Here is a 15126-nt window from a genome sequence, read left to right as displayed (position 1 = left end):
ATGAGATATGAAGATGCACAATGATCAAAACTAAGTGTCTGTCAAACTACTTTATAGCCAATGTAATTATTTCTGTAAATAGTGCTGTTCAAATTTCTTAAACAAATTTAGTCAGGTCAAAGTAAATATTTTGTCAAAATTTTATGAAAATTAAAGGATCCAAATCTATTTTAATCATTACTTATGGGTGCCCACTTAAATTCATGGGTAAAATCCATTATGGAAGATAACCATTTCCAAATGTCATTTTTTTCCCATTTACAACTTTTCATTGATTTTTTATAAGTTCATGCATATGCAGATAGTATGCCCTTTACATTATATAACATATATAACCCATTCATTATATAACATATATAACCCATTCATTATATAACATATATAACCCATTCATTATATAACATATATAACCCATTCATTATATAACATATATAACCCATTCATTATATAACATATATAACCCATTCATAACGTTCTTTACCTTTTTAACAAAGTAGTAATATGGCACTTCTACACCAAGTAATGCCTGGAACTGTTCTGGCATTGGGAAACTATCCTGTATCAAGGTTCCATTCTCTGGGGTAGAGAATAAGGAAACAATCATAACTTCTACCTAAAATGGAAAAAAAAACAAACTCTGTAATCAGCTGTATTAGGTCAAAATGAATGCAACAGGTCATGAATGGAAATTTTAATTTTTGCCCATGGGTCATGAGTCATTAACAGTTGTATGTGTACTGTACATTTTTTTTATTTTCGTGGTAACTTATCTTCTTGGATTGAGGAAAACTTGCTTATTGGTGGACATTTGATTTTGTGTTTTTTCCAAAATTCATCATTCATACAGCAAAATTTGTATTTCGTTTTATTAGTATCCAGCGAATAATAGTGAATCCACAATATTTGATTTATGCAAAATTAATCAAAGAAAGTATGTTGGGTGTGGGTAACTTTGGAAGAGTTTTCATTATCTACAACATCAATTGGAAGGAATAACTGTCTTAATTTAGAATTCCAACAGCAACAAACGTGCATAAAAAAGTTGCATATTTCACATTATAAACTTCTGTTATTCTGTTGTAGGGTTAACATTTTTAAATATACATGGACAACTTTCAGAGATTACTAAAATCTCATAATGATCTGGTTCCCTTTACATTGTTTACAATGACAGGTATTCAGGTTATTTTCCCATCATGCAACACCAACATTATCACTTACAGGTCCTTCATCCATTGATTTAGATAGTGAGTGAGTCTTCTTCTCTTCTTTCTCCTTCTTTTCAAAAGCACTAGCCAGTACTGTAGCCTGACAGATAATTAACTTTGGTTCTGTATGATCCCAGTGATGAGATGTTGGGGTTCTACCCGCTATATCTTTAGCAGCTTGGGTTTTCCCTCTGAAATGAAGTAAATAAAATATATTGTTACAATTGGTTGTGTTTTATATTGTTCCAAATATGGTCAGCTTTGTTTAGATTTGTTCTTACTATATCTAATCATTAAGGTGATTGTTTTTTCACTAGTCACTAATAGCTTATTAGGGGAGGGTTGGGATCCTGCTAACATGCTTAATCCTGCCACATTCCGTATGTATCTTTCTGTCCTTGTTGTTTGTTGATGTGTTACATATTTGTTTTTCATTCATTTTTTGTACATAAATTAGGCTGTTAGCTTTCTCGTTTGAATTGTTTTACGTTTGTCATTTCAGGGCCTTTTATAGCTGGCTATGCAGTATGGGCTTTGCTCATTGATGAAGGCTGTTAAGTGACCTATAGTTGTTAATATCTGTGTCATATGGTCTCTTGTCTCATTTGCAATCATACACATCTCCTTTTTTATATTGAACAAGGGATTGATTTCAATTATCTTAAAGAGGATATTGACACAAATGTAAACAAAAGTAACAAAACAAAAGCAAAATTCATATCTGGCTTTGTAAGAGGCATAAATAATATCTGTGTAGGTTTATATAAACTTTATAGTCAATCGTGGATTAAATTTACCTTTCAGCATCATTAGTATCGACCTCTAACCCCTCTATCTGTTCCGGTGGATAATCATCCTGTTCCCCTCTACCTGACTCAAAGTTAAAGAAAGTCACAGTATCTGTCTCTACATCCCAGAAATATAACTTAGGATCCACGTGACCATCATGCTAAAAAACATTAATTAAGTAATATTATAAATTAATTGTTAAAGACATTTTATTATTTGCATATAACATGCATTTCAAGTTAACTTTTATACATAATGTATTTGAAATCAAAGGAAATATATAAAAATTCAAAAAATAAAAACAAATCAAATTATAACATGTATTCACTTCTGATACATGTATGTAAGGCCTTGGCATAATCTTAAAGTGAGGCTATTTTGCCACATTTTTTTTTAAATGCAAGAAGTTTGCATCTCCAACACAATAGTTAAGACAAATTCAATAATACATGTATAAATACTGATAGAGACAGACCAATGTTTTGAAAACAACCAAAGGGTGTTATTTCATATATTTTGAATCTGTTTTGAATTTTCAAATCCAAAGGGCCAAACAAGTGCACTATCATCATTCCTTTACCTTAAATGCTTTGTATATATAAAAATAATCTTACCATCCTGACCATAAGACTGACTTTTGTACCATTACAGTTACATTTACATGAGACAATACCACCAAACCCTGGTATCACTTCACTAAGGTTCTTAGGCTGACTGTGGGCTTTTGCTTCTCTGTAATCAGATAAATATATGTAATTGCAAATATGGTGTCAGAAAATTTACAAGATATCTTTAACTTAACAGCATTCTGACTGGGAGTGTGATCAATGTATATTTATTGAATGTGCTGTTACCATAAAAAGATTTCAAATAATAGGTTAAAATAAACTAAACCTTTTCAATTCATAAATATAAATTCTAATTTTAGCCTATTTTAATCTAAGGCCTGTTCAAAAAAATACTCTGTCCCCCCCCAGGAAAGGCATTTTTATTTTCATTTTATGCAGGTGGTTGTGTTTGAAATACCAAAATACAAAGGGAGTTTATTTTAATTTACCGGTATTTTTATTTCTGTGGGTGGTGGTTGCATAGATGCCAACCCCCTTTTGACACAATCAGTAACAAACTATCAAATTTTCCGTATTTTTGAAAAGTTTTCAGTAATCATTCATAAACGTGCATTTACCAATAAAAATTACTGACGAGTGGTTGCAAAGTGATGTGCACTAAAATTTGTCGTTTAACATGTTGTCTGTAGTATGTATTCTATTCATTAATTGTTCAGATGTTCTCGACTCAAACATTTTTGTTTTGTCAAGGAGAAGTAGAGAAAGGGGGAAAGCTACTTAATAAAATGCAAGTTTGCCTCTTCGGAAGTCAGTTAGTTACCCAACTATAGGTTGATAACTCCCGAGAAACCGGAAGTATTACATTTGCGTCTCCTATAACATGTATAACTGGACCAGGACGGAAAAGTAATGATAAAAATCCGCGTTTTACAAAATTGAACGTCGATGATTGGGAATCCGTAACTATTCGACTTTGACCGTATTAGCGTAGTTTTTATCGCAAAATCGGAAAAACTACGGAAAAATCGTAATGGTTGGCATCTATGTGGTTGGTGTCGTCCCTGAGAAGGGGGACAAAGTATTTTCTGAAACGGCCCTAACATCAAACTTTGAAAAATTGCATGAAATGTTTGTTAACAAATAATTAAATGAAAACCCATAGGAATTTGAATACATATAAAATAAAAGATGGTATTCAAAAGTGATATTCCCATTATTTTGTAATAACATCAATATAAACTTTACCTTCTAGAGAGATCATAAACTCTAACAATTCCATTACTTGTAGCTATAACCAGATAGTTGGCACATACATCTATACTGGCAGGCTGTCCTTCTACTTCATTAAAATTCAATACTTGTTTTACTGTTCCCTACAAAATGAAATTTAGTGTTTATTAAACCATCTACTTATTTGTTAATACTGTGAGTTCATTTATTTTTGTGGGTATTAATTTTCATGGATTGCTGAAAACTTGCATATTCGTGGATTTTTGATTTCGTGTTTTTGCAGATCTCTGTATACAAAGCCTATTGAAAATATGTTATTTGTTGAATGTTTGAATTTGTGATTCACCTGTACCAACAAAACCCATGAAAATTGGTATCAACAAATAATAATAAATCCACAGTATTAATATGTAGACTTTTGATATATAGCTCACTATGTGGTATGGGCTTTGCTCATTGTTGAAGGCTGTACAGTGACCTATAGTTGTTAATGTCTTTGTCATTTTGGTCTTTTGTGGATAGTTGTCTCATTGGCAATCATACCACATCTTCTTTTTTATATTGTAATGGATATCAAGCAGAACATATTATGTCATTAAAAGTATAAATATTATGATATGACATTCAAGGCTTATATCTAGAGACAAATTATTGAATCTCAATTCATATATTTTTCCTGATCTGGAGTCTAAGCGTTAACTCTGTTAATAGATCCAAAAATTGGCTGGTTATCTACTACTGGTAATTTTAGTTCACACCTTTAAAATCTTAAATTTACTCTGATGGAAGCTTGAACCAAAGTCAGTTGAGTATAAACAACTATGTGCTCTTTTCACCTGCAAAAGTGCTCCCTCAATTACAAAAAAAAAAACATGGCCATCATGATCTCTCAGTGTGTACTTTAAGGGAGATGCTGATGATAAATGACCTTAGAAGCAAGTGCAGATGATCCCAAATTGATAAAAATCTGAGATAAGAAGTTTTAAAAACTTTGAAATCAATCAAGTTTGAAATATAGGACATTTCACATGCTTTTATCATTATAACTTAATTATTAGAAATATTTTTAAACAAAATTAAAGGATCCTTTTTCTTACAGGGAAATTGGTTTAAGATATTTTTTGATGTCTATACTTTACCTGATGTGTTCTAACTTGTACTTTTCCTGGTTCTATGCAGTACACATTTTGTTCATATAAGCAAACCTCCATAGCTTCTGTTGTAAATGTTCCTGTAAGATAAATAAAGAGTTACATTAACTACCATGTCTACATTTAATTTTAAAAAAAAAACATGTAACATGTAACTGGAATGGAATAAGGAATATTTAGACATCAAAGCTTTATCTAACCAGCTTGAATATTTAGAATTATTGTAAGTAGAAATTAATCAAAGCTTTGTTCAAATTATAAAATTCAATAACTTTATATATTAAAGTAAATGAAGCAGGAACTAACTTGATGAGAGCAAATTAAATCTTTTCATATTGATTTCAATTGATAATTCATATACAGATTTTTAAGCATCATAATGAATTTAATAAAAACACAACTGATATATCATGCATGCAAAAAATGAATACCTGCAGCCTTTATTGATGCTTTATCTTGAGCATAGTCATATGTAATGACTCTTCTTCCATTCCACAAAGCCAAGGCATCCTAAAGAGTAAACCATATATATTTATTTTGTAATACAGTTCAGTTAAGTGTATGCAGATGGGTTATATGGGTATGAAGTCCCCAATTATGGTAGAGAAAAAAAAGAAAAAAAAAATCGGGAAAATTTCCTGAATTTTTCTTTCTACTAATGAACTCAAAATCGTTAACTTTTTTTCAGATCTACTTCCTGTTCTGGTTTCACCACATCCGCGCAGAAATCTACTTCCTTTTCTGGTCTTGTTTGCATGAGACTTTGAATAAAATATATATCTATAAGTCTAGTAAAATATAAGATTGGAACTCAATACAAATTCATTTTTAATAATTGTTTGATATGAAAAAAACGTTACCTGATGAAAGCGTATCAAATGTTTACATTGAATATGACGTCATAACTTAAAGAACATCACAGCTAAATCCCTAACAACAGAACCAAAATCGGGACTGTTACGGTATTTCCATTTCTTTTATCAACATGTTTGAATTAAAAAAAATAATACATACAGACTTCGTCCCCATTCACAGGTTATGCCTGCCTCATATTAATGGAAAGTGTTTCCTATGAGGATTTATAATTTTGATTCCAACAAGAAAATAATTTAGTTGAAGTGACATAAAACTGCCACATTCCATCAAGGTTTGTTCCTCTTTTTTTCTTTATCTAGTAAGACCTTGTATTACTATTCCTCGCATATGTCAAATCCCTAGTACAGTAAATTGTTAAAAGCTAACCCTATTTCAGATTTTAAACAGAATGGCCTAATGGGCCAATAATAATAAATAGTTATAAATATAAAAGACTTTCATCCTACATTTGAAAACATTTATCTTGCATTTTTAAAGATATTTAAATAACTACAATAATAAATGCAAGTAGAAACTTCTAAATTGGCTTAAAGTTGCTACCTTTCATACAAACTAAAATCTCTACAGTTGGTATAACATTTCTATTACCTTTGTTGTGTAGATGCCTTTGACTTGTATTTCTGTTTTTAGATCATGGTGCTGTCCTGTAGCAAACATCTCTACAGACAGAGAACTAGGACCGTACTGTACAACAGCAGTCTGAAGTAAAAGATAGTACAGAATACAGAACAGTCTATGCACCAAGCCTTTCAAAAGATTTATACCATATAAGTAAACAAAGATGTGAAATCATATATCTATTAGTGAAATCCTAAATATATATAATTAAGGAATCAAAATGAAATTTATTTTCTTTTATTATCAAGTTTATCCAACTTCCATTGATATTAATTTTCCAAACTGTTATATAGTATATGATGTGATTAAGATCCATTCATTAAAACCATTAAAAAGAAAGAATAAGAAAAAATTTGCACATAACATGAAATACCCAAATAAATATGTATTACTCTCCTCATTATTTTTGGACTTTCTATATAAATAAAATTGAAACAAAAGTTATAGCTATGCATGTTTTTTTATGAACATTATTTTAATTGATATTAATGTTTTTCAACAAAACTATCTTTCTTCAAATTCTTTTTGTCAAAAACATAAAAAAGAAATTCATCAAAACAAAAGTTTCATAGATTTACTATTTTTGATTAAGAAAGGTAACTCTTACCTGATCTTTGTAGCCAGAACTCATGGTATGTTCACTCAACATAAATACATTGGCTATTGTGTTCACTGCTAGGAGGTTCTTGCTGGATCCCCACTGAAATATCATAGATATCAAAACAACCAGTTCAATTCCATACACATGTGCATTATTTGGATTTCAAAACTTTAATATTTGAGCCTACCCAAAAAGATTAATAACAGAAACACCTCTTTTAATACAATCATGAATTAAGTGTTCACAAAAAATTACAGGATATTAAATATAATTGTTTTACCGAGACTTGAATCATCATAGTTCTTCAGCGAAATTATATATGCATGTAGCAAAGAATAAGAGTACTGTGGTACTAGTATAAAATGCCTCTGACTGGTTGCATTATATTGATGCCCAGCATTGTAGATATTTACATATTCTATAATTGTTAATATCTTAGTAAAATATTTTTTTTTTAAATACAGTTTTGTAAATCTAGAAAACTTTAATAAGATGTAATTAGATTCCAACTATGTCACAAAATAAATATTTAATCTTTGATTTTGTTTACCTCTACTTGTCTAATAGAACCTTCCACAGTTGCTGGGGCCTGTAACTTCCACTTTTGTTCCCCCTCCACTTTCTTTCCACCAATGGGTGGCGACCATTTCCATAAGGCTATATCACCCATATTAGTACCTCCAGCCAACATTCCTATAATTACAAATGTTTTCCTGATCAAAATGAGACTATTTTCTGACTATAGAACTAGATGAATACAGAAACATTACAATTAAAATTATACATGTATAAGTACACATGTGAGTAATGCCTTTGATAGTTTGTAAATCTTACTTGTAAATAAGTTACAATTCTTTTCTCTTCATAAATAATCCAGATGTTCCTTGAAATTCAAATATAAATTTCATAGCTCTGTGTTCAGTGGTTTCTACAACAAATTTTCACAGGAACTTGGGTTAACGATTCCCTCTCTGTGTAAAATAGCAAATTCTTGTATTATTCTAGCTTATTTTGAGTACTTACTGTTTATTTTTAGTTCTGTTAATTTCTTCATCATTTTTTTTGCCTTGACTAATTCTAAATTTGTTATTGTATTAAAAATCTTTTCACTTATTATGCCTTCTAAATTCTGAATACACAAAGTGTATTTACAACAGGAATGATTAATAATATTAAGTTACAGCAAAATCAAAAATGTTTTTTACACATAAAATATACAACAAACCTTTCTCCTGACTATATGAAATGCACATAACATTTTCATTTGGATCATAGCTGTTGTGTCCATCTAATGATAAGATGTAATTATCTTCATTATCTAAATCCCACATTCTGAAACAAATATTGTAATACACATTAAGCTAATGGAATTTTAAAATGATTTGCCTATTCAATACTATTAAAAAACTTTAATAAAAACAATATGAATGTATCATGAAGTATCAAGCTCTTATATCTTGGTACGTAATTCTTAGTTGCATTAGTAGCTTTCAGGAAATATCAATATATAAACCTTTTAAGGGAAAGTCCTTTGATATGATTTATACAGCAACGATGCTATTAGTGTCAAATTGCATTGACCATATATACATTTGTGATATACAGTCACAGACCATATATACATTTGTGATACAGTCACAGACCATATATACATTTGTGATATACAGTCACAGACCATATATACATTTGTGATATACAGTCACAGACCATATATACATTTGTGATATACAGTCACAGACCATATATACATTTGTGATATACAGTCACAGACCATATATACATTTGTGATATACAGTCACAGACCATATATACATTTGTGATATACAGTCACAGACCATATATACATTTGTGATATACAGTCACAGACCATATATACATTTGTGATATACAGTCACAGACCATATATTGCCTTGTATATGACGTTGGCAAAGCATTTTCTTATGAGTTTTTTTTATGATGTTTTTAAAGAATACAGGTTAGCTGAATTTTGATGTTCTTCACTTCAAATACAAAATAGGGGCCATGGTGGCCAAGTGGTCTAAGTAGTTACTACTGTAACAACTAGCCAGTCAACACTGAGGTTGTGAGTTTGAACCCTGCTCGTGCAGATGCACTTGACTCCAATCTTAATTGACTAGGTCAGTTTTCCTATCAAAGGTTGCGACTTTCTCTGGGCACTCCTGCTTCTTCCACCAATAAAAAATGGCCGCCATGAAATAGCCCAAAAGTGGTGCTTAAAACACTAAAAATCAAATCAAATACAATAGATGTTTTCTCTTACCAAAAATATTTCATTAGGAGTAGTTGTAAGAGTGGCAGTATAAAGTGAATAAGTTTACATTATCTTGAAATCTAAATTTTATCATAACTGTAAAGAGGATATACTATTCCTTTTTTTAAGGACATATATCTGTTTTTATAATAGGCCTACCTGACTGCTCCTTCACCAGTCGCTGTTGCCAGTATGCCTTTACCAGCCCATATAACTGTTGGGTTATCTCCCTTACCAGACATCTTCACCTAAAAGACAAATAGTTTAATTTAATCCACTCAAATGCTACAAGATACTAGTAAATCCATAATTTAGAGACAAGAAACATTAGGGAGTTCATATTAATGAAACTTAATTGCAAAACTTAATTTAAATAGCTTAAGTGTGATTTAATAATTGTTGTGGATGTCTGTAATAAACAAAAATGGTAATAATAGCTATCAAAATTTAATGATAATAAAGAGTGATGGGAAATAAATTCCATATTATAAAAGATAGGAATTACTTCATTTTAAGTTTCTCTTTTAAAAAGGGGGGGGGGGGGGGGGGGGTGTGCACATTCTCTAAAATTTAAGGTTTTTTTTTAACTTTTTCTCCTGAATTGGGGAGTACTATAACGTAAAATATGAAAATTAGCATGAATATCTATACAAAAGTTAATTCAAATATAATTTCTTCATTTTATAACGGCTACATCATACTTTAAGTATTTCTTTTGCATCCCCTTCTGGTAGAATGGCATGTTGTGTTAGAATTAGATTCTCTGTAACGGTGATTAAGACATTCTTCTCTTCATAAAACAAAAGTTTTAATATAGGCCCATCAGCTGTGAATATCTGTGTACACTGTCCAGATTCTCCAACAAAATAAACACCACCTAAAATATTCATAATTTTTAAATATCACTTTCTTCATTTCTGTCAAGACATATTACATATATTGCAACTATAAAATAGGTGGATGATACCCAGGGGACATTCAAAACTTCTGGCTAAAAGAAGTTCCATGAAGAGATATAGAAGTCCAAATAACACTACAAAGACAAGACTAAAGACTGTGTAACATGAAACCCAACCAACCTTTTATATTTACAATTTTTAATCAATCAATAAGGATATGTATAGATTATTACATGGCATTTTCATATCAGACCCTTTATCGGCCCAAGGTTATGATATCAGCCCAAGAGCCGCAGGCTCGAGGGCTAATATCAAGAACGAGGGCCGATAAAGGGTCTGATATGAAAAATGATATGTAATTATCTTTTTATTATATACTTCAGCAGAAGAAATACAGACGAGAACTATCAAAAGTTAATTTTGGTTTTCTTTGCACTTTTAGATAATATTTACAGCCTCATTTATGTCTTTCAAAACATGTTATTTTATTCATTTTTGCTCCTCAAATATTTTGTGAAAAGTCTTACCACTAGTCGTTTTCCGCGTTGTGTTGTCGTTTCAAACAAATTTCAGGAAATGCACAAAGTTGCATGTGATAAAAGTCACGGAAATTGACGGAAAGGCATGTGATAATATTCCGGAAGCAGTCAATAAAGGTACCTTTATCAGCCTACCGAGGAAATTTTTAGGAATCTAGTCAATAAACCTAGTAATCCTTCCATAGCTTTTTAATATTTTCAAATGTTATTGAACTGTAAAAATTTAGGTGCGTTTTATGTAAGGAAAAAAACATTCCTCCCCCAAAAAAACGGCCGTGCAGCTTATTCAGGGGTGCGTTTTTTATTCCGGAGAATACAGTAATATTTAATACAAGTATATGATAACATTATTCATTGAACTGCTAATAAAAAAAATTCAGATCTCTTTGTTTGGTGTCATAAGGTATGAAGAAATTCTTCTACTGGCAGAAATAAGCTGTCAGTCTGCACAGAAATCTTTTTTTAACTACTAGTGCGAAGACGAATATTCCAGCATTTGTCTTATTGGTGCAAATAAAGTTTTGTAACAGACTAACAGTGAGACAGAGCTGTACATTTTAAGTAAAAAGTATCACCTATTTAAATGGGTACCACATCTTATTTCTATCTATTTTTTTTTACCAAAAGGTGGAAGGGATTCACTATAATCATGATAATCCTGATGATCCTGATAATTATAATATTTACAAGTGATGTTAATTTACCTGAAGCACCACCTAAGTAGAATGTCATACTTTCTGAGGAGCCAAAGGGAGAGCCTCCCATTTTTATACTATTACTTTTCCCGCTCTTCTTCCAGTTGAACATATCTAAAGCACTCTCATCACCACTGACTGCAGCCTTTGCTAGCTGACTTATATCTCTGTAAAATGAAATAAATACATTTGGAACATTCGAATAGATTCCTCATTTTAGGTTATAACAAATAATATTAAAACAAACATTAAAATAACATATATGATTTTCATTTGTATCTTCCCTTTATTCAACATGTTTAATTTTGTTTATACATGTTTCTCGTTTCTCGTTTTTTTTTGGTTTTTTATATAGATTAGACCGTTGGTTTTCCGTTCGAATGGTATTACACTAGTAATTTTGGGGCCCTTTATAGCTTGTTGTTCAGTGTGAGCCAAGGCTCCATGTTGAAGGCTGTACATTGACCTATAATGATTTACTTTTATAAATTGTTAATTGGATGGAGAGTTGTCTCATTGGCACTCACAACACATCTTCCTATATCTATTAAATTTCTTTCATTTTTATGAAAAGTCTTACAGATAAATTTCTTTCATACTTTCTAATGTAAATTCTCCAAGCCTTACTTTCTATTTTTTTTTTTTTTTATTTAAAGTTATGAGAAATATTTAGGGTTGGTGATTCCTGATGAAGAATTGCAGTTATGGTAATGTTAGCAGGCAGGGAAACAGTGAAACAGTATGACTATCCATGACAACAAAATACCTACACTTGACAAGCTAAAGCATAAAAACACCTAAACGGTAGATATGCCATATGTTTAGACAGTATTGTTAACTATGAGTAACATGAGTAAGTAGTTACTGATCTCTAATCTTAATTGAATATGATTGTCAATTTTCCTATCGAAGGTCAATGGTTTTCTTTGGCTTCCTCCACCAATAAAAACTGGCCGTCACAAAATATCATAAAAGCGGTTCTTAAAAGTGGTGTTAAAACACCAAAAATCAAATCAACTGTGAATATACGTATAGCATGACCATGTACAAAAGAACCAATTACTTCTTTTAAATACGAAATAATCTAATCACAAACCAAGTCAAGTATAAACCAACACAAGAGACAAATATATGATTAAATGGTTACTTACGTGGCTGGATCTTGTGGTGGTATTGGTTTACATAAGATCTTGTTTAATGGTTCCTGAACATGATGTTGGTGGAGAGGATTCTGTTGTAATCTACCTTTACTATCAGCTTTCCATACCATAACTACTCCGGACTATAAACAGATAATATAATTACCCATTACCCATAAACATGATAAATGTAAAAGCCACATTTATCCCCATTAGCTAATCTATGATTTTTAACAAGTCCTGATAAATTTGAAAGTGTCTCCTTCATGAATATGAAATACAGAAAAAAATAAAACCCCAACATGCCTTATTTACCTACATACATATTAACCAGACTAGTTTCCCAGTTTCGAAGAATCTAAATACAATTAGATTCTTAAGGATAATATTTCAATCAATTTTTTTTTTAAAATAGAAAAGAAAGATTATTCCATCAGTTTGCTTTCATGCACATTCCAGACATCAAGGAAATGAACTGACATTTAAAACTAACAGCCTAGATTTATGGCTAGTTATGCTAAATTGAAATGATTTAATAATGTTAAGATTCTGATATGGTCATACTACACTCTTCCACTTTCATATGGTATACCTTATCTCCAGAAGTCAAGCGTGTACCATTACTACTCCATTCCAACACAGTAATGGGTGTTTTGTGAAGAGGTAATCCCTCAAATAATTCTCCATCTACACTATTCCAAATAAGTAATTCTCCATTATCCCAGCCCACAGCTATGATCTTTTTGTTAGGGTGCCATGCACTAGATGTGGCTTGACAACTTCTCTGAAGCGCAACATTAAGTAACTGTTCTCCCTGATTTGAGAAGAAAGTAAAACAAACATGTTAAATAAAGTGAGTTTTTGTGTAGAACATAACTTCTATGAAAATGATACTACAATATCTTTTATGTAACAGTTTTAATACTGAAATACAGATGATATATGCCATTAATAATATTTTGCAAACAGGCATATATGTATAAATACATTTAAGCCTAAATCATGTTATGATTGTTTTCCTTTGTTGATGCACTATTATGATTGTTGTCTTCTGTTGATGTTTTATGAGTTTGACTATGTGAAAAATAAATATTTAGCAATTTTTTTTTCCCTAGCAAGTCTAGCTTGGAAATCTGAAGGTATGTAATGAAAACTTGTCACATTCCATCAATATTGGTGACAAGCACAAAGAAGTCTTGTTTCGGGGTCACTTGTAGCCTGCCTCCGGGTACAAGATTTTCTTGCAATGTATGACCCATAGGAAGCCTGTTTTGTGCTCTTTGGTAGGATATTGTCTCTTTAACGCATTCCCTGTTTCCATTCAAATTTTTACTAAATGATCTACATGTACCTCTTCCATATACAGATGGACAGCACCACCTGAGGCATCACTGTAAGTATTAACAGCCAGATGAGGAGAACCACTATACCATGATACATCAGTATTGATCCCCTGAGCATCGGTCTTTAACCGATGGTCAAAATAAACAGCCATTCTTTTTTTCTAATCTTTCAAACTCTGCAAAAAAAACAAAATGTAAAATTTTTGCATATATATATACTATATTTGTGTAATATGTTGCCTGTTTATGGCAGTAAATATATAACATGTCATTATTCATTTATAGTGGCACTGTGATTAAGGTTCATGGTAAAAGGTCTTTTAGTTAAAGAAAAATTACTTAAGTATATATATTTTGAAAAAGAAGTACATGATGTAACATGAGAAGTCTCCATCCGATGCACTTGTCTCAGAAATAAAATTTCCTATATACATGTACCTTAATAATATAATACAAGTTACTTAACTTGCATTTTTAAAAAATGTCAGCCAGTCGGGAAATTCCATTATATGCTGATTTTTTGGTTTTCAACCCCACTAAAACTTACTTGTTGTCGTAAATCTAAATTGATTTTTCTACACATTGGTGTATAACACCCCTACTTTTGTTGTCGGAATCATCCATAGCTATCCTAATGATATATAAAGGTATGTATGAAAAGAAATTCTGAAATTCTGAGACAAGTGCCTGTGTCCCCATCAATAAAATATTCACAACAAGACTCTGCTTAAAACCTCACTTTTTTCACAATTCTGACATACATGACATATGATTGAGACAGATATGATCATGATGCAACTCAAAAGTTCCCATGGGACAATTAATCAGGATATACAATAAATTAGTTTAGTTTAAATAATATTTTATTCAAATAAATTGAATTGGATTGGGCAACAGGCATAGCCTATGTAAGCCCTATACAATAAATTACTTCAATAACATGAATAAGATTATGAAAAGATCATTATAAAACATGATCACCGGTAGTGCTGATTTCATAGGCTAATTACTAATTTGTCACATTGGTCTCTCTTGAAAAAAGATCAATACTGTGAACCAATATTATGAATATTTGCGATGCAGGACGTAACGGCCATACTACCATGACGGCCATAGGATGAAACGGCCATACCCCGAAAAGATGAAACGGCCATAGTACAAAAACGGCCATACTTTGTAAAGACGTATCGTCCATGG

The 15126-nt window shown here is 31.2% G+C and overlaps 1 protein-coding gene across 4 annotated transcripts in view; it reads right to left on the bottom strand.

Annotated features, from left to right (window-relative positions):
• LOC143044697 (intraflagellar transport protein 140 homolog) overlaps window positions 1-15126 on the bottom strand; it is a 49081-nt gene that overhangs the window by 26150 nt on the left and 7805 nt on the right. For all 4 annotated transcript variants that reach the window (XM_076216773.1, XM_076216776.1, XM_076216777.1 and 1 more), the window contains exons 2-18: window positions 13938-14105; window positions 13179-13400; window positions 12599-12729; window positions 11457-11614; window positions 10016-10191; window positions 9474-9562; window positions 8268-8374; window positions 7593-7735; window positions 7049-7141; window positions 6412-6522; window positions 5379-5457; window positions 4936-5027; window positions 3812-3939; window positions 2612-2729; window positions 2006-2157; window positions 1222-1399; window positions 482-613 (exon numbers count right to left, since the gene is read on the bottom strand). In XM_076216773.1, coding sequence (XP_076072888.1) covers window positions 482-613; window positions 1222-1399; window positions 2006-2157; window positions 2612-2729; window positions 3812-3939; window positions 4936-5027; window positions 5379-5457; window positions 6412-6522; window positions 7049-7141; window positions 7593-7735; window positions 8268-8374; window positions 9474-9562; window positions 10016-10191; window positions 11457-11614; window positions 12599-12729; window positions 13179-13400; window positions 13938-14081 — 2253 coding nt within the window. In that variant the 5' untranslated portion in view covers window positions 14082-14105. The remainder of the gene's footprint in view (window positions 1-481; window positions 614-1221; window positions 1400-2005; window positions 2158-2611; window positions 2730-3811; window positions 3940-4935; window positions 5028-5378; window positions 5458-6411; window positions 6523-7048; window positions 7142-7592; window positions 7736-8267; window positions 8375-9473; window positions 9563-10015; window positions 10192-11456; window positions 11615-12598; window positions 12730-13178; window positions 13401-13937; window positions 14106-15126) is intronic.

This window comes from Mytilus galloprovincialis, chromosome 9 (assembly GCF_965363235.1).
Source record: "Mytilus galloprovincialis chromosome 9, xbMytGall1.hap1.1, whole genome shotgun sequence".
NCBI lineage: Eukaryota > Metazoa > Mollusca > Bivalvia > Mytilida > Mytilidae > Mytilus > Mytilus galloprovincialis.
This window is presented reverse-complemented; position numbering and strand designations above follow the sequence as displayed.